General features: G+C 47.3%; 2 protein-coding genes and 1 long non-coding RNA gene across 3 annotated transcripts; 2 read left to right on the top strand and 1 right to left on the bottom strand.

Moving 5' to 3' along the window:
• Positions 1-6,935: 6,935 nt before the first annotated feature.
• Positions 6,936-8,685, top strand: LOC123121619 (ubiquitin-NEDD8-like protein RUB1). The gene is made up of 3 exons (XM_044541637.1): positions 6,936-7,227; positions 7,986-8,245; positions 8,411-8,685. Exons 1-3 carry the CDS (start codon positions 7,135-7,137, stop codon positions 8,517-8,519), a joined length of 462 nt encoding a protein of 153 aa, XP_044397572.1. The 5' UTR covers positions 6,936-7,134; the 3' UTR covers positions 8,520-8,685.
• A 455-nt stretch (positions 8,686-9,140) lies between these two features.
• On the bottom strand, positions 9,141-14,837 carry LOC123121618 (BTB/POZ domain-containing protein NPY1). The gene is made up of 4 exons (XM_044541636.1): positions 14,385-14,837; positions 12,126-12,195; positions 10,113-11,279; positions 9,141-9,890 (listed from the first exon to the last, which is right to left on the bottom strand). The coding sequence occupies exons 1-4, from the start codon at positions 14,444-14,446 to the stop codon at positions 9,276-9,278; spliced, it is 1,914 nt and encodes a 637-aa protein (XP_044397571.1). The 5' UTR covers positions 14,447-14,837; the 3' UTR covers positions 9,141-9,275.
• LOC123121620 (uncharacterized) lies at positions 10,859-12,266 on the top strand. Its single transcript, XR_006459804.1, has 2 exons — positions 10,859-11,084; positions 11,878-12,266. It is a non-coding gene; the product is annotated as an uncharacterized lncRNA (long non-coding RNA).
• Positions 14,838-23,967: the final 9,130 nt, after the last annotated feature.

The raw sequence follows: 23,967 nt of genomic DNA, 5'->3' as shown, positions 1-23,967 counted from the left end.
TTCAGCGCCACAGATGATATATGGTGTTATAATGGTACTGTGTTGGGCTTTCTCCAAACGGTGTCATTGTTTGGAGACATTCTTGTTTCTTCCTGTCCACTGGTTGCACTGGCCACTGAATTATGGTGATAGCATAGTAATGCTTACGGTCCCCCATTCGTAATTCTGTTGCCGGCGCCTGTTGCCTTGCCTCCTTTGGCTGAACGGAGCAGCACCACACGGTTTGCTGGGCACGGTGTCGTGGAATATGTGCTCGTATCGTGTGGATGGACGCAGTTGGGTTGTGCACGCCGTCAGCTTTTTATTTCTGGCGGCGGGGGCTGCGTGGTATGTAAGCAGATCGCCGATGCTGAACTTTGAGTCACACGCGAACTGATTCGTTTGTGCGCCCCAGGGTTTTGTGTACACGGGTATGCTCGTAGTAACTTCTTTTCCTGGAAGAGTTTTCTTTTTCTACGGAACTTCGCCCCGGAAGAGTTTTTTTTTTCTAGTATGAAACTTTGCCCCCAAACGTTTTTTATGGCAAGTTTAGTAAGCGAGGTCGGATGGCAAGTTTCAGTTTTTTTTATTTTCGGATGGCAACTTTAGTTGTAAAAAAAACGTCAGGGCGGAGTGCTTCGTGCCACATGTGTGACATTTATTATTTGGGAAAAATAATTGCGAACCAACTTGGGGTCTCTTTGATTCGCAGAAATCTAAAAACACAAAAGTAAAAGTTCTAAGTTTTTTTCCCGGAGAAATTTTCGATATGTTCATAATCAATCATGGCGATATAAAGAACACCAGAGTTCTGGTAACATGAAAATACAACTAAATATGTGGACCATGTAACGATGACTATAAGTATTTGAGCACGCCGCCATCATTGTCTCTCCCTCACTGGAGTGGAGCAGACCTTGTGGTAGTAAACAATCGAAAAGTCGTCGTGATAAGACCATAAGACCAGCGCCGCAAAACAACAACCATCGCCGACGAAGACCAGCACCGGCCGGATGTCGTGAAATCACATAGACACACCTCCACATGCCCTGTGACAGTGATACCTCTCCAACGTATCTATAATTTTTGATTGTTCCATGCTATATTATATTCTGTTTTGAATGTTTATTGGGCTTTATTATACACTTTTATATTATTTTTGGGACTAACCTATTAACCGGAGGCCCAGCCCAAATTGCTGTTGTTTGCCTATTTCGGTGTTTCGAAGGAAAAGGATGTCAAACGGAGTCCAAACGGAATGAAACCTTCGGGAACGTGATTTTCGGAACAAATGTGATCCAGAGGACTTGGAGTCTACGTAAAGCAATCAACAGGAGGGCACGAGGTAGGGGGCGCGCCCACCTCCCCCAGGCGCGCCCTCCATCCTCGTGGGCCCCTCGTGGCTCCACCGACCTACTTCTTCCTTCTATATATACCTACGTACCCCCAAACCATCAGGGGCATCCACGAAAACCTAATTCCACCGCCGCAACCTTCTATACCCGTGTGAAAGAACATGCGGTGCCCCCATGTTTGGTTTTGGTAATTGATGACAATCTTTATGGACTAATGGTTGCCTTCAGTTATATTTGAAGGGTTTGTCCATAGGCTTTTCTTGGAGTCCATTTGTTGGTTTCAAGGAGAGTTTGTGATGACCAAGGTGCTATAAAGGAATTATCCAAAGATTGGTCTTGTGAGTGTTGAGCTTATGGCAAGCATGTCTTGAAGAAGAAGTGTGTGTGATCATTCATGTTTACCTTCAAGACATCATCCAAATGAAGAGAGTTGGAAAGATTCAAGCTTGATCAAGACTAAGTCAAAGAGTGAATCAAGTTGATCAACACACAAAGCGTAGAAGATGTACCGAGAGGGATCACGTGATCGCATGGTAAGGTAAGTATTGTCCTTTATGCTTTGTGTACTAACCCATGGTCTACGTGAGAGTTCTATGTGGGGTTAGGTATGTTTCCATGGGCTAGCGTCAAGAGGAAGATATTATACAACCCATGGAGGACGACATCAAGCGGTGGTCGTCATCAAGTTTGCGGTGTGCAAGTTCAAGTAAAGCATCACGAAGAGATCAAATGTTTGAAGCCATTGTGGTGACAATGGACTTGTGAAGATGTGCGGAAGGGTGGCTCACCCATAGTGGAGTATGGGGGAGCAATCAACTAGTCTTCATCGAGCCAACGCAATCAAGAAAGGTGGTCCATCTTGAGGGAGTCAAGATCGTCATCATCTAGCTCAAGTGGACCATGTGCAAGGCAAAGGTTTGCTCTTGATAGGTTTTCTATTTTACCGGTCTCATGATGGTAGTTGGGAGACCGGGTTATAGGATCGATTGCCGTACTATCAAGGGGGGCTCTCGATGAGTAGCTTGATCGTATTGTTCATAGAGAGCTCAAACCATTGCGTCCTTGCATCATCTTTATTGGTTCTTGTTTGGTTCTTCTCTTTGTGAGTTTTGGAGCTTATGGTCATCTTGATGACAAGCTCGAGTTCATCGAAAACGGAGTTCACTCGCATCTTCTATGATGTTTTCGATGTTGGAGGTTATGCCGGTTCTTCTCGGTTGGAGGTTTCACTCCTCTATTTGTTGGCATACCTCCCCTGCCTCTTCTTACTATAACCAGTCGCTGTTTTGATGCTACTCGTCTTCCTCAATCCAACAAGCTTGAGTTTGCTCAATTCGGAGCTCATATGCAGAAGTTATGGCAGTTTTGGTTTCCTAGCGGTAGTACCGCGGGCCGGAGCGGTGGTACCGCTTGAGTGCTACAAGCGGTAGTACCGCTGGTAGCCCCCAGCCGTAGTACCGCTGCGGTCTCGTGCTAGTACCGCCTCGATTCGAGGGGTCTTCCTCTATCCAACAAGGTTGAGTTTGCTCAATTCGGAGCTCATTTGCAGAAGTTATGGCAGTTCTGGTCTTCCTTGGAGTGTACTTGTTTTTGTGGACTTGGCATAAGGTTGGCGCCAGCGGTAGTACCGCTGGACCAGAGCGGCAGTACCGCGTATCGCCACAACCGGTAGTACCGCCGTCCCACCATAAGCGGTAGTACGGCTCCGGTTCCACGCTGGTACCGCCTCGACTCGAGACGTGGTTTTCTCGTGTCGGGTTCAGCGGCAGTAGTAGCAGCAGTAGGAGCGGTAGTACCACGGCTACCACCGCCCCTAGTACCGCTGGGCCAAGCGGCAGTACCGCTGGCTCCGGCGGTAGTGCCGCTCATACGGCTCTGCCTCGCCCTCTGTTTTGCTCCGCTCTCTATGTTCTACCGCCCGGGCGGTAGTACCACTCCCCTGAGCGGTAGTACCGCTTGTGCGCATAACGGTTGGATTCGGGAGCTCCTATAAAAGGGGGTCTTCTTCCCCATTCAACCTTATCCTTCGAGCTCGTGTTCTTCCCCCATTGTTGACCTTCTTCGAGCTTGCTAACTCTCAATCCCTCCATGGATTCTTACTAGTTTTTGAGAGAAAAGAGAGAGGAGATCTAGATCCACATTTCCACCAATCACTTTCTCCTCTATGTGAGGGGAACCCATTGGATCTAGATCTTGGAGTTCTTGGTGTTCTCCTTCTTATTCTTCCTCTCATTTTCCTCCCTAGCATTAGTTGCTTCGGTGGGATTTGAGAGAGAAGGACTCGGGCACTCCGTGTGCCCTTGCCATTGCATTTGGTGCATCGGTTTGAGTTCTCCACGGTGATACGTGGAAGTTACAAGTTGAGAAGCTTATTACTCTTGGGTGCTTGGTGCCCTTGAGCTTGTTCCTCTTGGGTGCTTGGGCTCCCTAGACGGTTGGTGGTGTTCGGAGCTCAATCATTGTGGTGTAAAGCTCCGGGCAAGCGTCGGGGTCTCCAATTAGGTTGTGGAGATCGCCCCGAGCAATTTGACGGGTACCGGTGACCGCCCCCAAGGGTTGCCATTTGTACGGGTTCGGTGACCGCCCTCAAGGGTCCCTTAGTGGAATCACGACATCTTGCATTGTGCGAGGGCGTGAGGAGATTACGGTGGCCCTAGTGGCTTCTTGGGGAGCATTGTGCCTCCACACCGCTCCAAACGGAGATTAGCATCCGCAAGGGTGTGAACTTCGGGATACATCGTCGTTATTAGCTAGATGGCTTCTTCTCTCTCTTTGGATCTCAATACAAAGTTCTCCTCGATTTTCTTGGAGATCTATTCGATGTAATCTTCTTTTGCGGTGTGTTTGTCGAGACCGATGAATTGTGGGTTTATGATCAAGATTATCTATGAACAATATTTGAATATTCTCTGAATTCTTTTATGTATGATTGGTTATCTTTGCAAGTCTCTTCGAATTATCAGTTTGGTTTGGCCTACTAGATTGATCTTTCTTGCAATGGGAGAAGTGCTTAGCTTTGGGTTCAATCTTGCGGTGTCCTTTCCCAGTGACAGCAGGGGCAGCAAGGCACGTATTGTATTGTTGCCGTCGAGGATAAAAAGATGGGGTTTATATCATATTGCATGAGTTTATCCCTCTACATCATGTCATCTTACTTAAAGCGTTACTCTGTTCTTATGAACTTAATACTCTAGATGCATGCTGGATAGTGGTCGATGTGTGGAGTAATAGTAGTAGATGCAGAATCGTTTCGGTCTACTTGTCGCGGACGTGATGCCTATATACATGATCATACCTAGATATTCTCATAACTATGCTCAATTCTATCAATTGCTCGACAGTAATTTGTTCACCCACCGTAATACTTATGCTATCTTGAGAGAAGCCACTAGTGAAACCTATGGCCCCCGGGTCTATTTTCCATCATATTAATCTTCCAACACTTAGCTATTTCTATTGCCGTTTATTTTACTTTGCATCTTTATTTCTCTTTATCATAAAAATACCAAAAAAATTATCTTATCATATCTATCAGATCTTACTCTCGTAAGTGACCGTGAAGGGATTGACAACCCCTTTATCGCGTTGGTTGCGAGGTTCTTATTTGTTTGTGTAGGTGCGTGGGACTCGAGCGTGGTCTTCTACTGGATTGATACCTTGGTTCTCAAAAACTGAGGGAAATACTTACACTACTTTACTGCATCACCCTTTCCTCTTCAAGGGAAAACCAACGCAGTGCTCAAAAGGTAGCAGAAAGCACTAGACGTACCATTGGGATGAGGATCGAACCCGTCAGACATTATTCTACCGAGGGACATCACCGCAGCCACACAACCTCAACCAGGACGCTAAACCTAACAAGACGAAGAGCGGGGACCCTTCGTCGTTGCGGGCCTGAGGTCCTCTACACCTCCGCTGCCCAAAGGTTATCGAAGGTGGAACGAACCGAGAGAGATGCCAACGGGAGGAGAGGAAACCTAATCTTCCGTGAGTCCATTTTTGGGGAGCAAAATTAGGGTGACATGTCGGCTTGAAACCTATAGGATTAGCAAACTAGGAATTTAGACTAGGGAGTGTTTAATAACACAAAGAAAAGAAATAATTATGAAAAATGGTTTGAGCGCATGAAAATTTTCCCCTAAGATAGAGTGCAAAGTAATCGTTTGAATTTTTTCCTACGGATTCTAATCCTATGAATCAAACATTATATATAGAGAAAATTCTAAGGATACACATCCTACAAATTCATTTTTCAATGAAAACTTTCAATCTATTCATCAACTGTCAAGGTAGTAGAAAGAACACTAGAAGTAAAAAATACATCCAGGTCCGTAGACCACCTAGAGACGACTACAAGCACTGGAGCGAGCCGAAGGTGTGCCGCCGTCATCGTCCCTCCCTCGTCGGAGCCGAGCAAACCTTGTTGTAGTAGACATTCGAGAAGTCGTCGCGCTAAGGCCCCGTAGGACCAACGCATCAGAACATCAACCGCCGCCGATAAAGAGAAGCGTAGATCGGAAGGATTCAACCTGTAGACACACGAAGAAAGGCGAACGAAGACCAGATCCACATGGATCCACCAAAGACAAACGCCGACCGAATCCAACGAGATCTGCTCGAGAAAAACCTCCACACGCCCTCCGACGATGTTAGAAACACCACCGGAATGGCGGCTAGGCGGTGAGGGCCTTATTCCATCTACAGAGAGCCGCCACCGCCTTGCATCTCTGAGCAGGACACAAACCATATTTTTTTAGAAAAACATAAAAAACGGAGCCCTCCCGCCGGCGAGGACCGGGATCCATTGCGCTTCCATGGTCCTAAGACCATAGGAGACGAGGTAGACCACCGCCGGCGCCGGCGGAAGGCAGAAGAAATAAAGTGCTAGGGTGCCACAACCGCCGTTGTGCGTGTTGGGCATGTGTAGTTGTTGCGTTTGCAGATCCAATGCCGAGCTCTTTTTTTACATCCTACAAAAAATCTTTTTTTTGTGAAAGATCCTACAAAAATTATACTCCCTTTGTTTCATGATGTAGGACATATTTTGTTTTCTAAAAGTCAAATATCTTTTTTGCGGATAGTCTACATTTGACAAAGTTTATAGGATGAAGTATCGACATCTCAAAATAAATAAAAAGTACTCCTTCTGTAAAGAAATATAAGAGCGTTTGGATCATTACTTGGAAGTACACTTCATGATAAATCTAATAATAATGTTTTTTATTATGAATTTTTTTTACTTGATCAAACAAACTTTCAAAAAACAAAATGTACTACTACCTCCATCCTTATTTAATAGTCCTCTTTGTATTCTATGCCGAATTTTGACCTTAAATTTAACTAACAAAATATTAGTGCATGTCATAAAAAAATAATATAATTGAAAACTATGTTTAAATACGAATCCAACTATATAACTTTTTATTACATGCATTAATATTTTATTAGTTAAACCTTTAGTCAAAATTTGACACAAAATGCAAAGGGGACTTATAAACCAGTACATTATATTGTGGAACGGAGCGAGTATAAAAAAAAATTAATCAAAAAGGAGGTCGGCGTCGGGTCGGGCCCGACTGGAACAGGAACACCCACCGGCCCGCGGATTCCCAACGCAAACGCCGCCACCCCTCCCCAAATAAATCCGCCCGGACCCGAGCCGCAGAGCACCCACCCGAGGAGAAAAGAAAGGATTTTCGTTTCGTTTTCGTCCGCTTCCGCCTCTGCTCCGTCGTCCTCACGCGACCTGCAGCTTGACTCCCTCCCGCACCGCACGCACGAGCAGCAGGGGCGCGAGAAGATGCAGATCTTCGTCAAGACCCTCACGGGGAAGACCATCACCCTCGAGGTCGAGAGCAGCGACACCATCGACAACGTCAAGGCCAAAATCCAGGTGCGCCGCCGCCGCCGCCCCCCTCCCCCCTCCCCGATCCTTTCTAGGTCTACGCGCTGATTGGCTTAGTTTAATTTTGTTGGGCTGACGCGTGCAGTAGATCGTTGATGCGCCGCTCCTATACCGTCCGGGGGCCATCCGCGCTGCTAGTCCCGCCCTAGCTTTTTAGATGGCGTGCTGTTTCTGCGCATGTTTGTTAGGATTTCAGCATCCAAGGGTTAACCCCTTTTTCTGTCAAATTATACAAATCCGTTCTGGTGTGCAAAATTAGAACAGTTCAGGTAGTACCTCTTTTTGAAGTCGAGACTCGAGTAGTAGACGAGTTGTATACAAATTCTATCATTGTGTTGTATAGTGGGTATCTGATGCAGTAACAAATGACGAAAAGGAATATAGTCCATGCTTTGTTGTGACACATGGATATCTCACTTGATATCTTGTGCTGGTGCTGCTCCCTGTGATAGAGTAGAATATATCCAAGAATGCCTTTATTTTGTTCCCCAAGAAAATGATGAGACACTGCCTTTTATGCGTATCATTCTTGTAGTGAAGTTACCAATTTTCTGTTTCAAATCACTCATCTATTCTTCGGTTCTGAAATAGATCGATGGCACACCATACCGTCTGTTACCATTGTGATCCGAATCCAGAAAACTGTCTATGTAGTTCTGTATTGCCATTGCATTGGTTAAGTGGCAGGCTAGCCTACTTCAAGCAGTGGAAACTGAACTTACACGCTAGTTTGTGCACTGTCACAGGACAAGGAAGGGATTCCTCCGGATCAGCAGCGTTTGATATTCGCTGGCAAGCAGTTGGAAGATGGACGCACGCTTGCTGACTACAACATTCAGAAGGAGTCGACTCTTCACTTGGTCCTCAGGCTCAGGGGCGGTACTATGATCAAGGTTAAGACTCTCACTGGGAAGGAGATCGAAATCGACATTGAGCCCACCGACACGATTGATAGGATCAAGGAGCGTGTTGAGGAGAAAGAAGGCATTCCTCCTGTGCAGCAAAGGTATACAGAGCCTGAATTTCTTTTGATCTTTCTATGTGCATTATATGTAATGTTTTGCTCGAATGAACTCCTCTCTCTGTTCCTCGTATCCGTAACAATGGCGGGGGATACCTTGTAAGCATTTGGATGGCCCAGACTAACCATGTAATTATTTTCTGCTTGCAGGCTGATTTATGCTGGTAAGCAGCTTGCAGATGACAAGACTGCCAAGGACTACAACATCGAAGGTGGCTCGGTCCTCCATCTTGTCCTTGCTCTGAGGGGTGGTTACTAGTTAAGCTGTAATGGAAACGCTTGCGTCCTGAGAGAAGTGACCATTGGTGGCATGGAACCTGTGTTGCAAAGAGATAATAACAAACTAGCTTTGCTTAGTGGGAGGGGCTGTCTTCCATGTTATCTGCCTATATGATTTGACAAAACTACTCGCAAGTTTATCTGCCTCTGTTATTAGCTCTGCCATATATCATCTGAATTTTGGGTTGTGTCTCTGTCACTCTTTCCTGAATTCAAGATTGCAAGTTCCATTTTAGGGCTAAATGCAGAAAGATTGATTGGAAAATAACAATATTCATGTGACGCTGGTTCGCCGAATCCTGAAAACATTCTGATTTGAGATGGCAGAATCAGTAATGGTTTAGATAGAAGCCACTTTGGGTCACATCGACCTCAAATGAAAAATATAGTACTGCAATCATTGTAATCCATGTTCTTTGTGTCCTGCAATCTGATGCTAGTATTCGAGAGTGTTTGACACAAACCCTTTTATCTTGTTCTTCATAAACATTTCAGAGAAGAACAAACCCTAGTAGATCTTTCCTCACCGGTAAGCTACAGGCCTATGCCTTAGATAACCACCATACAGAGAGCAGCATATTGAGCTGCTTACAGTCCTCCCTCACATATTTTCTCTTCATTGACAAGGGCAAGGAGCAAACAAAAATGATGAGCATCAGCTGATAACTTCTCTTTCCTGTACAAACCTAACCCAAAGCTAAACTAAAACAAGATGGGGAAGCAGTAAGAAGAGCCCCTACGAAACAGAATACCTTCTGTTCCTAAGAGGGGGGAGAGGAGAGGGCTTCACTTCCGTGGGCTTTGCCGTCGATGGCGGGCTCTGTGAGCTGCCGGACGTCTCTGAACCCTTGCCGTTCTCTCCATGCCCCTTGCTGCTCCATAGCTTGTCGAATATCCTCCTCGACCGCGACTGCAGCAGGAGGCCTCCCAGTTGGTCCTTGAAGCTGTTTCTGCCAACAACCTGGTCCTTGAAGCTGTTTCTGCCAACAACTTGATCCTTGAAGCTGTTTCTGCCTCCCCTGAGCTCGACGTGCCGGTCCTCGCCCTCTCCTCTCGCGCTTAGGCTTGTCACTTGCTTATCCAGCTTGTTCGGGTGCCTGGGTATCCGCCTTTCGCAGTGCTCGCTTTGTTCCTGCACAGGCTTTGCACAAGCATGCTCTCCGCCGTCAGTTGGAGCTGGTACACTGCTTGAACCCGCCCTCAGCTGCTGGAAGAAGAGGACCTGCACCACCACCCGGAGAGGCAGGCGGTCGTTTTGTGTGGCGTGCACGCATGCATCTGTGGAAAGCTTCTTGACATCTATCAGGCCGCAAATCTTCTTTTTGTCTGCTTTGTTTATGTCTGGATGTTCCTGGTTAGAAAGAAGCAAATGATCAGGTGCGGTTATGGTCTTCTAAAGGTGAGATAGCATACAGGTGATTTATCAAGTCTGCTTCCATGCTTACCAAAGACTAGTATAACTATGTTTCCGATTTGTAAGTTTATTAGCATCAAGTGTTCATTCATCGTATAGCAAAAAGTACTGACAGCAACCATTGAGCAAATTTAGGTTCATCAAGTGCATTGAACATACCTTGATATACGCATCAACCGCGTAGTATAGGCCGTCATGAACAGGTCTAGCTGCTTCTGGCACCGCCGTAGCTAGTTCTACAAAGTTGGAGAATTCAAGGTCTGGATCTGCAGCTACTTCGGATAGGTACCCATCAACCAACTCCCCTAGAGCCAAAGTGGATTCTTGCTCAAAGTTGAGCTCAATCATTTTCTCATCAGATTTCTCGACAAAATCGCCATTGTGAGATAGTGCTGTTCTTGCGACAAATCTCTGGACAAGATTATGGACCAACCGAACATCATGCATTCCCTCACTGGGGGAAGCAGCAGGCAACAAGAGATCCTTAACCGAAGCTTTGTGCAGCTGGAAACTAATCCTTCTCATGAGCTCTTCCTTCACATGATCCCCAGACCCAACTAATATAGCAACTTTCAACAGCTTCAGGAGAAACCTGCAAGAGCAACCTGAGCTCTTGTCTGACGGCAGCAACCATATTATGGTCTCCACCAAGCATTGGTTCCTTCTCATGTAATCATCAGCGACCAGAGCGTCGTAAGAGTCTGGCAGCCACCTAACTGCATAGGCTTTGAGGGCTTCTCCTATCAAGTCAGGTGACATCCTCCCCTTGGATTTGATAGCAACCATCACTCTCTTGTAGAGATCAACATCCAATTCACACAAGTCCTCGACCCACCAGTCTTTGGGAGCTACCGATGTTTTTCCTGCCGACTCAATTATTTCAGTGCATGCTACTCCTTTCTTATTATAACTGTATGACCAGGATACATTTGCAGGATCCACAGATGTCTTTGAAGCAATGGCATCTATACATCTACCGACAACCTTCAGCTCCTCAGACCAAGGTAATAGTGCCTTCGTGCTCAGGAGAACAATGATCGAATCTTTCCAGCTCCGGAGGATGCTGGAGTTTATGAAGACCTCGATTTTGAATATCAAGTTCCCTTTGTCCATATCTTCAGTCATTCCAAGGTACTCTGCTGCACATCTTGCTGCAACAACATTGTGGGGACTGAGGGTGACAACCATCCCATAGCAGAATTTTGCACATATTTCAAACCCTTTCGCTCCCCCCGGTAAATCATCTATGTGGACGTCATCTGTCCCTTTCTCAGTAGCCTTAAGGACTAGCTTCTGAAGCTTGCTGCTCTTGGACAGAAGGGGAAACTGCATACGACAATCAACACAAACATAAATTTTCAGTCATGAATGATAATCAGATATTGTTCTGCATATGAGTTATCACCAGCTAGAAAATAAGTCATTTACATAATGCAGCACTGGTGATTACAACACTCGGTGACAAAATGCCAAACAATTCATGAAAATGATTAAGCTTGTATCTATGCAAATTCTATTAGGGTATTCTTTCCTTCAGCAGTGTTTTCAGTTGAATTATTGTCATGGGAGTCTGAAACAACCCTAAAATTTAGGCAAGTTTTAAATAGCTAACTGATGCCCTGGTAAAATTAAAGTTTACCAGCACCAATATTAAGTACCGAAGTGCTCCATGCAGGTAGGTTTTACTTGATTCAACACACTTTGATAGCACAATCCACTTTCTTTACTTTAAGCTATAAGCAGACCTAGTTAAGAAATAAACGGCATAGGGTTGCTATAAGGTGTTGTTAGGTTGAAGAATGGTAACATAAATGTAATGGATGATTCTTTGATTTGTTTGGTTAGATTGCCTATGCCATCAGAAATATTTTAAGGTGGTGTTGATAATCAGCTTGGCAGTAAAAATAATTTGTGTGTGAAACAGGATCCAGTAGATTGGAAAGAGACAGCCCAACAGCAATCAGACGTGAAGCATAAATGTTGATGATGTTACTACTCTTGATGGCATGACAAAGAGACCCCGACAGTTGAACATTCTATGTCTGAAGAACTACGTGCTCCAGGATGTAACACATATCTACTTCCACCACCCTTGGCCGTTATTTGTAGAAGCAAATATAAATGCTTAGTGTTGACTTCAGCAAAAATTGCTGAAAATACTAGCACACTGACCTTGTGTAAGTAGAATCTGACTTCACCGATATGCACAATGACATCTGTTGCAAGGTCAGAGACCACCAATCTGCACGCATCAACAAACTTGTGAGCATATCATATTACGAAACAGAATACAGAAACACTCTTTGGTAGCCATGGTAACATTACAGAGATTTAGTTTTTATACAAGTAGTTCTCCTACCCGCCTAACGCTCCTACAAGGCTCCTATAAGGCTTTCACCGCGAAATCGCACATACCAATTTTGTTTACGCAACATGTATCGATTGTGGAGAACCTCAGGAAAATGTCAAAACTATCTGAATCAAAAAAACCATCTGAGATTACGTTAACACAGTCGATTACACATGCCCGACCTCGTATCGACCGTCACCCATAAACCATTGACTAGTCGCTCTCTCAAAACACATGACAACAGCGTAGACATGAAGCTTATCCTAAGCTGTAAAGACCTCCACTACATCAACAACACATCAATAATGGAGGAAAAACATGCAGTGGCAGTTAAACTAGACTGCGCGGCTCGCTTTCCAGTTATCCAGTTCAGCAAAGGGAAGAAGCAGAACACTAGGGGTCTGGAGTTGGTGAACAGGACACGTATGCATGCGATCAGCTGGCCACTAATAATCATTAGTGCACTAATAATCATTAGTACTCCCTCCATTCTAAAATAGATGACCCAACTTTGTACTAATTTTGTATTAAAGTTAGTACAAAGTTGAGTCATCTATTTTGGAACGGAGGGAGTAATTAACAAGGTCCAGAAATCCCACAGGCTCTCAACTTGAGCTTGACACCATCCCTTTCCAATGTTTCTTCATCTAGTTAACTGGCTACAAAAGCACCTTGCCAAGAAGATACATATGTCAGGCTCAAGCTCTGCTTTAAACCCATTTCTTTTTTACCACTAGCACTTGGCATTCAGAGAAAAGAATGCTGGATTCTTTAGATTAACCGAAGGGAAAGTGAGGTCTGATCAATGATTAGTGAGACGGGGAGATGACAATTGTTTTCTCCCTTCCTTGACAATAACTTAACCCTGGCCAACTTTAACCAAGTTGCCTGAGACGAACAGCAGGACGTAGTGGCATCTACCTTATATTAATACTGGCGCTCAGCGCATTGCCCCTAGCACTCAGATCTATTCCGCACTAGCAAAGAGGAGAGAAAACAAGTGCTGCATCTTCGGATTTAAAAGACAAAAGGAAGTCAATCATTCTTTTGGGCGAGCAAATGATGCCTTGCAATCTGTATGAGGGTGAAAGGCAGCCACAGCACTGGCGGACACCGGGAAAAAGATACAAGAACATTTCAAATGAATGCTGGATGCAGCTCAAATGAGACCCAAGGATGAATAAATGAACCACAGTACATTACAACAAGAGTATTTTTTAAATCAGAGGACTGCCCGTCACTGTAAACCGAACCGTATAACAGGCTAGCGTGCAGGATGAAGACAATGGGATGGACACGAACAACTAATCCCGAGAGAAACAAGGAATGCCAGCTCGAGGGATCAGTTGGAGAAACTCCGTTCTGCTACTAGTGGTATCATAGTGCTAGATCCAGTTGAGAGAAGCGTAGAGAGCCACACATGTAGGAAGCATAAACAAAAGAAGGCAGGCAGAGGGGACAGGACAAGGCAGAAACTGGTAGAGATAGATAGAAACGGCGCACACAGCCTAGCACTCTGCACTTCCCAAGAACCCATAGTCAACTCACGCCGTGACTCGAAATGAAACAGTTATTATATGGTGCATTAGCAATCGAACAAGGGACTAACCAAGATCCAAGTGCAATGCCAGGCCCAAAACTCGACATAAACTGGTAGAGGAAGAGGCGCGAGGAGACGGAGAGATTGGTTACTGGGCAAGCATGACAGTCGGAGTAAGAAGGTGGTGATGCAAGAAGAGCGGTTCCCGAACGGCCGCCATTCTAGAAGCTCTGGTCTTCCAAAGGGACGCACACGGCACGAATAAGCTTGCAAGAATCTCATTCTCACCGGAAGCACCAGCCAGCAGAAGAAAGAGGATGACGGCGTCTGTGGCAAGAATCTAGCGGGGAAACGCGCCTAGCTACGTGTAGAACAAGAGGCGAAGGAGATGGACGAGAAGAGGTTCTGCTCCGCCGCCATGAACCGGAGAAGCGGCGGTGCGACCAAGGAAAAACGTAAGACACCAAACAGTTTGAGCAGGAAGGAAGCAACGCTAGATAGCGGTAAGGAAAAAAGAAAAGAAGGGAAGAGGGTGACTGACCTGACGTCGGCGCCGCCGGACTGGAAGGCGTCCGGCTTGGAGCCCAGCTTCATGAACTTCATCTTCTACCTCCCTCCCTCCCTCCCTCTCCGTTGGGCAGCCTCTAGCTCCCTCACGCCCTCGCAGAAGACCTCACTGTCTGTCTGACGCTCGCTCAGGCTGGGTGTTTTCTTCTTCTTCCCATGCACTTCCTTGGCACCCCGGGACGGCGCGAGAGAGAAGCAGCGGGAAGCAGAGCACGGACGAAAAAACCCACCAGCAGTACGCAGCGGCAGCAGGGGAAGAGAGAGGCGCGGTTGGGTTGGTGTGGGGGAGGCTTAAACGCAGCAGCAGCAATTAAAGAAGGGGATATGGAGGGAGGGAGGAGGAGGCGGCAATGATGGTGATGCCGTGGCGTGTGAACCATGGAAGGGGTGGTGGTGGTATTATTAACTCCTCCTCGGCCGCTGCTCTGCTCTGCTCTCTGCTCTCTGTGGCTGCCAAAGCCGCCTCCTCCTCCTGCTTGCTCCGTCGCAATGTCAATGACTCAACGTGGGGTGGGCAGGACGTGGTAGTAGCAGTATCTCTCTCTCTCTAGCCTTTTCCTCTGCGTCTGCTCTTCTTTCCCTTCGCTTCAACGCACTAGCAATATGTTAACTCGCCCCCAGCTGCTGCTGCATGAAAACCACACGGCGATGATACTTTTCGGGTTAGGAAAAGGCATAATATTTCCACTGTTTCATGTTAATTTAGTCCCAGGATTATCTAGCCGGGCTAATTATCCGTTTAGTCTTTTGATGTGTGCGGGTGCGGCAGAACTTTACAGGGAAACGGGTGGGGTGGCGCGCTCCTGCCCCTGCCCCTGCCTGTCGTGTGCGAGTGCGAGTGCGAGAGGAGCGCCTGTGTGCCTCTGTCCCTGTGGTGGGGAGTAGAAAAGAAAAGAAAAGAAAAGAAAAGAGAGAAAAGGTGCAACAAACAATCTATCTGCGCGCAGCGTTACCAGCGGCAGCAGCAGCGCGGCACAGGTCGCTTTCCGTGTGCGGCGCGCTCCAGTTTCACAGACGGAACATGCCCAGTAATAACGATGCACAGCAGTGCTCTGTTCCCTGTGAGTTGTATTGTAGGAGTATATACTACTGCCTCCGCCCGAAATCAAAACCGATGTATGTAGACGTTTGAGCGTCAACTAATTTCGGATGAAGAAAGTACTCAGTCAAACGCAACGCAGTCGTTCCATGTTCACCTTTTGAACGGCGGTGAAGCTGGACTTTTCCTTGAGCAAGAAGCACCGGGCCAGGTCAGTTGCGTCACCCGCGAGCAAATAAAAACTTTTGAAAAACGCAGCGCAGGATCATCTGCCCGTATCAGAACAACAATTAGTTAATGAACCAGCAAAAGGTGGCAGCACCATCCATCCGTAGCCCTCGGTTTGTCACGCATTCCCACCGGCGCACCACGCCCGCCCGCCACCTTTCCACGCCCCGCCCGCCGTCGGCCGGCCGGCGCGCACGCCACGTACCAGCGCGCCCCCCGCCGGTACGTGTCCGCGCGTCCTCCGCCCCTGTTCTTTTAGTTAAAAGGGCTCAGAGACGGCGGTCCAATGAGCGAGCGCAGGATGATGCTCTCCGTCGGCCGGCGCCGATGCGGCCATGCGTAGCGTACGGAGCAACCGTTTATGTATTGGGGGGTGCGCATGGGCATGGCACCGGGCGCGCGCGGGCTGATGGTGTCAGGTCGATCGCGCGGGGACTTTTGTTAAACGGGGGGCAGAGAATCTCGGTCAAACGACGGGGGCGGTTTAACTTTGTGGCTAAACAAATCACCACCCTACCGGCTTTGCGAAAGTCACCACGATCAGATGCTCGGTACTTTGTGGACTGATGGAAACAGAGGACCTGCGTGGAAAGGCCTACATCTTTCTTGAGTTCAAGGCTGGGGTGAGGTACATGCTCACTTTAGGGTTAGCAAAATATGGGTTTCCCAGAGACGAGCTAACATGGTTAGTTTTTTTTGGATGGAACCGGTCCATCATGGTTTAATCATAGACTTGACACTGCTGCTTCCATTTTTCTGGATTTATTTTAAGGTTCCTGAGGATATTCGTTCTGTGGGAGGAGACATTTTCGTCGACTACGGAGGCGTCAGTGGCGGCTTCGTCAATCTCAAAATAATGTGTTGGTTCAGTCTCTCAGAGGTGCTCATAGGGATAGAGCATGCGTGCGTACATTCATTCAAGTGAGTCTATATGCATATGTATGAGCTTGTGTGTCTTGAAACATTTTTGTTGTTTCCCTGTTTAGTTTTGCATGATATGCATATACAAATAGAATTTATAGTTGTATCCTACTGAATGGAACACATGTGGTACATGTGTTTTCTTTCATCTTGAGAAAGAAATAAAGGATCCTAGGTATTTTGGGTTTCCCTGCCTCCTGCCAGCGTCGTCGCTAATCTGGCTCGTCTCCTGTGTCATTAGGGTCATGGAGGCACGGTGGATTCTGTCCTTTGTTGGCGGGAGGGCTCATGCTTCATTTTAAGTATTGCTAAGGAAGGCAAGGCAGCGGCGCTTCTTTAACGATGGAATAAGGTTCTACCCGCCTAGGATTTGTCCCCGCAGTGCGTCTCACGTCCCAACGGATCTTGCGGGATTTTGTTGTCTTTGGTAGATTTATGTGGATTTGATCTTCGTCCGTCTGTGTTACGTCTACAAGTCTATGCTTCTCGTCATCGGCGACGAATGTTGTTCTGGGGTGCTAGTCCTTTTGGGCCTTAGCATAACGGCTTCTTGACTGTTCACTAGAACATAGTTTGTCCGACTCCGGTGAGGGAGGAGCGATGACAACGACGCACCTTCGCCTCACTCTAGTGTTTGTAGTTGTCGCTCGAGGTCTACATACATGGATGCAATTTTTTGTAACTTCTCGTGTTTTTTGTACTGTCGTGATGTTTGATGAATAGATCGAAAATTTTACCCCAAAAACATTATAAACTTTGCTCCATTTTGGGGCCGTTTGGTTTGTACTAACTTTGCCAAAGATTGCCACATCTAAGGTTTGGCAAGTTTGACCAATTTAGGCAAGTGTTTGGTTCCAGACACACCTTAGGCAAGCTACACTTGGGTCTCACATGGCATACACACAAAAAGTGTGGTAAAATTCCCTTAGGCTTGCCAACTTCTCTTTGCTGACGTCTCGGTGCCCCTGCTCCCCCCGCCACGCCCATCTGACATCTAAGATTAGGCAAGTTTGACCAATTTAGGCAAGTGTTTGGTTCCAGACAAACCTTAGGCAAGCCACACTTGGTCTCACATGGCATACACAAAAAAAGTGTGGCAAAATTCCCTTAGGCTTGCCAACTTCTCTTTGCTGACGTCTCGGTGCCCCTGCTCCCCCCGCCACGCCCATCTGCACCCAAGAAGACGAGGATTGCTTCAGCTCTGGTACGACAGAGTGCCCGGCAGGCTAGCAACCACACAGAGGTGCCGGTGGCACACCGCGCAACGTTGCGCATCATCCGGGACCTCGGGCTGCTCGGGCCGAACGACAAGATGACCCCAAAGGCGGCCAAGGCCCTGATCAAGAAGTTTGATGAGTCACTCACTGAAGATGACATCATCGGCTTGGCGAAGCTCACGCGCCAGGACCCTGCTGCTCTTCGCATTGCCGCCGGCCTCGCTAGCCCTGATGGAGCTCCCCTTGGGGATGAAGCTCAGATTATGTTGCTGCAACTTAGGTGTAGTCTTCAGAGGCGATCAGACCTCGACTGGCTTAAGTTAGGACCCATGATTAGTGCTTGGATAGAGGGAAAGTTCCCATGTCGACTGGGGTTGGGGCCTATTGGTGTCGGTCGACATGCCACGGTTGTAGTTGATGTGTACTTCTACCTTCTTAGTAATTTTATTCTCTGGAGAATCCTCAAGTGTCCCCATGAGTAACATCAACTGTGCGATCATGTCCTGGAATATCCAGGGACTGAACTTCGTGGCAAAGCGGGAAACAGTTAGAGAAGTAGGGGTTGCGCAGCGACTTGCTGTCCTCTATATCCAGGAAACTAAGATAGATACATGGACTTAAGCCATGGTTAGCGACATCGGAGGTAGTTGGATGAAAGACTGCGTAGTTCTTCTGGCGATAGGATCTAGGGGAGGCGTCGTGATCTTCTGGAACAGGGACCTTGTGTCTGTCTGCTCCCAGGCCGTCGGTCAATTCTCGATCACGGCCACTGTAACTCTAGCTAGCACGGCTACTAGTTTTGTGCTCACCACGGTCTACGGCCCCTCCGATGGCACGAACAAGGAGGCTTTCTTGGCCGAATTAGCTAGCACGCCCCCCCTTTAGGCACTCCATGGCTCATTAATGGGGATTTCAACGTCATCTACGAAGCGAGGGACAAAAATAACCTCAATATTAATAGAAGAATGATGAGTAGATTTAGAACGGCATTAGACTCGGCGGCACTAAAAGAAATCAAGTGCAAGAATAGGAGGTTTACTTGGAGCAATGAGAGGGAATCGCCCACGTTAGTTAGCATCGACAAGTTCTTCGTCAGCCTAGAATGGGAGGCCCTTTTCCCCTCCTTCATGCTCGTCGCTGCGTCCACGTCATGCTCGGATCACTGCCGTCTGATCCTGGCCAGTGCTACCGCTCCTCCAAGGCAGGCAAGATTTTGTTCCGAAAGTTTCTGGATCAAGTTTCCACACTTCAGGGAAACAGTGCAGCGGGCATGGCAACGCCCTGCCACCCAAACATGCGCCTTCAGCAAAATCAAAAGGAGACTTGAAAGGGTGGCCAAAGATCTCAAGATTTGGAGCTGCAGCATGTTCAGCGACACCAGATTGCAGTTTCACATTGCATCAGAGATAATCCTGAGGTTTGATATGGCGATGGAAAAGTGTCAGTTAACCCCGGTTGAATTCAACCTCGGAAAGCTCCGGAAGCAAAGAATAATCGGCCTTGCTGCAGTTGAAAGAGGTCGGCGGCGCCAGGCCTCTCGGATAACCTGGCTAAAGGCTGGTGACGCTAATACTGCCTTCTTCAACGCCAAAATTTGCTCCAGGAAGAGGAAAAATTTCATACACTCCCTGCGGACCGATGACCATGTGGCGATCGAGCATGATGAGAAGGCCAACATCATCTGTGAGCACTTCAACAAGATCATGGGAGCTGCCGAGCCCAAAGGATGCACCATTAACTGGGTTGGGATTCAACTGCCAACTATTCAAGCCGATGGTCTAGACGCCCCTTTCACAGAAGCCGAGATTTGGAACGCAATTCTGGCCTCGCCGGCGGAGAAGGCGCCGGGGCCAGACGACTTCAACGGGCAGTTTTTCAGGACCTGCTGGGATATCATAAAAGATGAGGTGATGGCTGTTTTCAACCAATTCCATAGCTTTTCAGGAGCCAACTTTGCGAAGATTAATTCTACTTTTGTGGCCTTGCTGCCCAAGAAAGATGGAGTTGAGTCAGTGGGGGATTTTAGGCCCATTAATCTAATCAATTCCATAGCAAAGCTCATTACCAAGGTGCTGTCACTAAGATTGGCCGAGAAGATCTCCTCCATCATTTTGCCAGCCCAGAGTGCGTTCCTCAAATCAAGATGCTTACAGGACAACTACCTGTATGTCAGAAACTCAGTTCGATCACTACACCACACAAAGAAGCCAGCTTTACTGATTAAACTGGACATTGCTCGAGCGTTTGACTCGGTATCCTGGGAACTCATTCTTGAGCTGCTCCAGCAACTGGGTTTTAGCAGTCGTTGGAGGGACTGGATCGCCCTGCTGCTCCGGTCGTCATCATCCTCCTTCCTGCTGAATGATGACCAAGGAGCATCTCTGATCCACCGACGGGGGCTGCGGCAAGGAGACCCCCTGTCCCCGCTGCTGTTCATCCTAGCCATTGACGTCCTCCATCGCCTCATAACAAAAGCTGCCGAGGATGGCATTCTTGCACCACTGCTAGGAAGAGAGCTGAAACTGCGCACCAGCATGTATCCTGACGACGTCGTGATCTACACAAACCCCGACCAGGAAGAGATTGACAAGCTGTTGGACATCATATCTCGCTTCGGTGATGCATCAGGCCTGCACCTCAACATCAACAAATGCACTGTCACACCCATAAGATGTGATCACATCAATCTCCAGGACGTTCTGCAAAATTTTGGCGGGCGGATAGCCGAATTCCCGATCAAGTACCTGGGCTTGCCAATAAGCCTCGGGAGAGCAAGGCTTGTTCATTTTCAGTTCATTCTGGATCGTACCCGAGCTCGCCTTACGAGTTGGAAGGGCCGGCTGATGTCCATCGCAGGGAGAAGAGTGCTTGTCCGAAGCGTCCTGTCTGCAATCCCAACTTTTGCACTCTCTGTTCTACGGCCGCCCAAACATCTGTTCATAGAAATTGAAAAAGTTCGCCAGAAGTTTCTATGGGCACAGGAGGAGGAGCTCAGCGGAGGAAAATGCAAGGTTGCCTGGAAGAGCATATGTGCACCGACTGAGAATGGAGGACTTGGTATACACGACCTGCAGAAGTTCTCAAGTGCCTTGCGCCTGAGATGGTTGTGGCTTACTTGGCAAAACGAAGACAGACCATGGAAGGGGTCTGAACTCCCATGTGACAAAACAGACAGAGCCCTATTTGATAGTGCAACCACAGTCACCCTTGGCGATGGCAAGCTAGCTTCCTTCTGGCAGTCACCATGGATCACCTCTGCAAACCTTGCCACTCTGTTCCTGGACCTGTTCAAGCGCTCGAGGGGAAAGAACAGGTGCGTGGCCGAGGCGCTCACAAACGACACTTGGGTTCGAGATACCAGGTAGCACCCAAATGAAGATCTTGTCCACAATTTCCTCATCCTCTGGAGGGCTTTGCGGGCAGCAAGTGTGTCGTGGACTCAACACGGCAGATGCCTTAGCGAAAGGACTTAGGTGTGGAGCCATCGCAACTAGGTTATCTTGAAGGGGTTAATCGAAACAAAGGACACAGAGAGTTTATACTGCTTCGGCCCCTCGCAACGAGGTAAAGACTTACTCCAGTTTGGGGTTGTATTGTTTGGGTTTCGATTACCAGGGAGCGAATACGCTTGACCTAGTTCTCGATCTCTTGTCTCTTGCCCTAACCCGCCGCCGGGTCACCCCTTTATATACATAGGTTGATGCCCGGCGGCTTACAAAGTCCCAGCCGGCTCATACACAACGTGTCCGGCTCGGTGACTAACTGAGCTTGCCTTACATTACAAGTTACACATATGGCGGTTCATCCTCTTGGGCCTCAAGTCGCCTCTGGGTCTTGGGCCGTCAATAGGCTTGCTTCATGACCCACCATCTTCATTTATAAGTCGCCAGTGGTATGACCCGGCCCCTTCTGGGCGGGTCATACCCAGTAGTTATGTCCCCAACATTAGGCCCCAAGTTGATTTGAACTGGTTCACATCAATCTTCAATGCTTGACTTAGCAGAATCTTGCATCGTCAATTTTCATGAACTTGCTATAACCCGCCATGACGTCAGCTTACAGAATCTTGTTAATCCGCCATGACATCATCTTGCATTAACTTCGCACGAAGCCCAGAACATCTCAACAGATCTTCATCTTTAATTGACTTTCCGAAATTCGAGGCGCCTGTGCAGCCACATAATCATTTTTCGGCCTCCTCGATTCACATGCATGCTTGTTATCCATCTCCTTATAAATAGGGACAGGGGTCCTTTTCATTTCCCCCCATGCCTCCTTGTCTTCATCCTCTTCTTCGCAACGCCACGCACGCGCTCGAGCTCTGCCGCCGTCGACCTCGTCAACTTCCTCAACTCCGGCCGCTGCATCGACCTGAACGAACCAGAGCATCGCGGCGTACCTCCGCTATCCAGCAGCATCCGTAAGCACTTCTTCTTCCTCGTAGCAGATCTTCATTAGGGTTAGTCCTAGTTCATCGGAGTTCCCCTCTGTTCTTCTTTACTCTTCTCCAGATTGCACGGTTGAATCTGAAAATGTTATCGAAAACGTGCGGTAGCAGCGTAGCATCCCTTTGTCCAACTGCAATAGGTACTTTTTCTGTATTAGATCCATCTGAACGCATGCATTCTTCTACTGCCTTCACTTTAGGTATAAAATTTATTTTATTTTCCAAACTATTGTAGATCCAAAATCGTAGTGTCGATCTGTGGAATATGTTTTTCCGCTACTTAGCAAATCCTCACTTGTAGATCTGAAACATAGCAACTGTTTGGGCGGCTTAACCAATAAAACATAACCCGCCAGGTACCATTAGTCCCCTTTTAAGCTGCCAATATGAATATCCACGTACTCCAGTGTTCATCTTCCGGCTTAACGCATTGGCCGTTTATTGCACTTTTCTTTTGAATCAATGGTCCGGCTTAGCAGCTTAATCTTAAACGGGCAATATTTCTTTCATTTAGGCCTTCACCCTCAAAATGCCTAAGACTGTCACTGCATGCAACTGGGTCGTTTCCCGGGTCACCGAGGAAGAATTAACTGAATATGTTCAAACAGGCGCCCTGGCCAAAAAAGATGTCATCCATTGGAGGGTCCCAGGCACAGAAACCCCTCCTGAGCCCAAGGACGGTCAAGTAATTGTCTTCACTGATCATATGCTCCAAGGTTTCAGCCCTCCCGGCTCAAAATCTTCTGCGATGTGCTGCATTTTCTCAAGCTCCATCCGATATCGGACCAAATTCCGTTTCAAACATCTGCAACTTTCAAGTGCTCTGCGAGGTGTACCTTCAACAGGAGCCCACCGTAGAACTATTCATGGAATTTTATTATTTAAACCGGCAGACCGAGTTCACAGACGGGCCCAGCCTAGAGTTAGGTCGCATTTCAATTCAGAGACGGAAAGAAGCCACTCACTAGTATAGCAAGGTGTTATACAAATGGGTTTTAACCCCTTTCCGCGACGGCATTTGGAACCGTCGCCTAGTGAGTGTGGGCGATAGGGGGGTCCTTCCCACACGACCCAGAAACCGTCGGGATATGCCCTCCTGGCACACACGCTCGGCAAAATGAGGTCGTGTGCGACCGGCGAGCGCTCAAATACGGAAATACGTATAGTAGAGCTAAAAATATACAATTATACAGGCGAAATCATTTCCGGTCGCAAGTACATCCCACACAGTCAGTCACCGTTAAACGTTTCCGTTCGTATATACATCCCACACAGTCGCTCCGAGGAAAACATTTCTGTTCGCAAGTACATCACACACAATTTTCCCCGTTAAATCGTTTGTGATAGCGTTTCCATTCCACACGGTATTAACAATTTTATCGTTTGCGTTATTGAATGCATCACACATGGTGCGTAGAAGAAACTGTGTGTCAAGGGCTGTCCATCACACACAATTTTTATGTGGTAAACGTTTGCGCGAGGTGGCCTAACGCAAACAGTTTTGAAGAGGATGTCGTGTGTGATTGTTCATTAGTCTAACACGGTTTATTCCTAGAAACTGTGTGCGTTATTGAATGCATCGCACATGGTGTTTTCTCAATAACCGTTGCAATAGAAAAACCCAATTAGTAGGCTAATTATCCGATTATTAATAATCCATTTATTAATCTAATTGACATTTCATATTAAGCACACAATATATTTC

The sequence above is a fragment of the Triticum aestivum genome, chromosome 5D (assembly GCF_018294505.1).
Source record: "Triticum aestivum cultivar Chinese Spring chromosome 5D, IWGSC CS RefSeq v2.1, whole genome shotgun sequence".
NCBI lineage: Eukaryota > Viridiplantae > Streptophyta > Magnoliopsida > Poales > Poaceae > Triticum > Triticum aestivum.
The sequence above is the reverse complement of the archived record's forward strand: the minus strand, read 5'-3'. Positions and strand labels throughout refer to the sequence as shown.

Coding starts and splice junctions, on each gene's coding strand:
- LOC123121619 (XM_044541637.1), top strand. CDS start 7,135: ATGCAGATCTTCGTCAAGACCCTCACGGGGAAGACCATCACCCTCGAG. Junction 7,228..7,985: donor ACGTCAAGGCCAAAATCCAG/GTGCGCCGCCGC, acceptor GCACTGTCACAG/GACAAGGAAGGGATTCCTCC. Junction 8,246..8,410: donor ATTCCTCCTGTGCAGCAAAG/GTATACAGAGCC, acceptor TTCTGCTTGCAG/GCTGATTTATGCTGGTAAGC.
- LOC123121618 (XM_044541636.1), bottom strand. CDS start 14,446: ATGAAGTTCATGAAGCTGGGCTCCAAGCCGGACGCCTTCCAGTCCGGC. Junction 12,196..14,384: donor TCCGGCGGCGCCGACGTCAG/GTCAGTCACCCT, acceptor TGATGCGTGCAG/ATTGGTGGTCTCTGACCTTG. Junction 11,280..12,125: donor TCAGATTCTACTTACACAAG/GTCAGTGTGCTA, acceptor TGTCGTATGCAG/TTTCCCCTTCTGTCCAAGAG.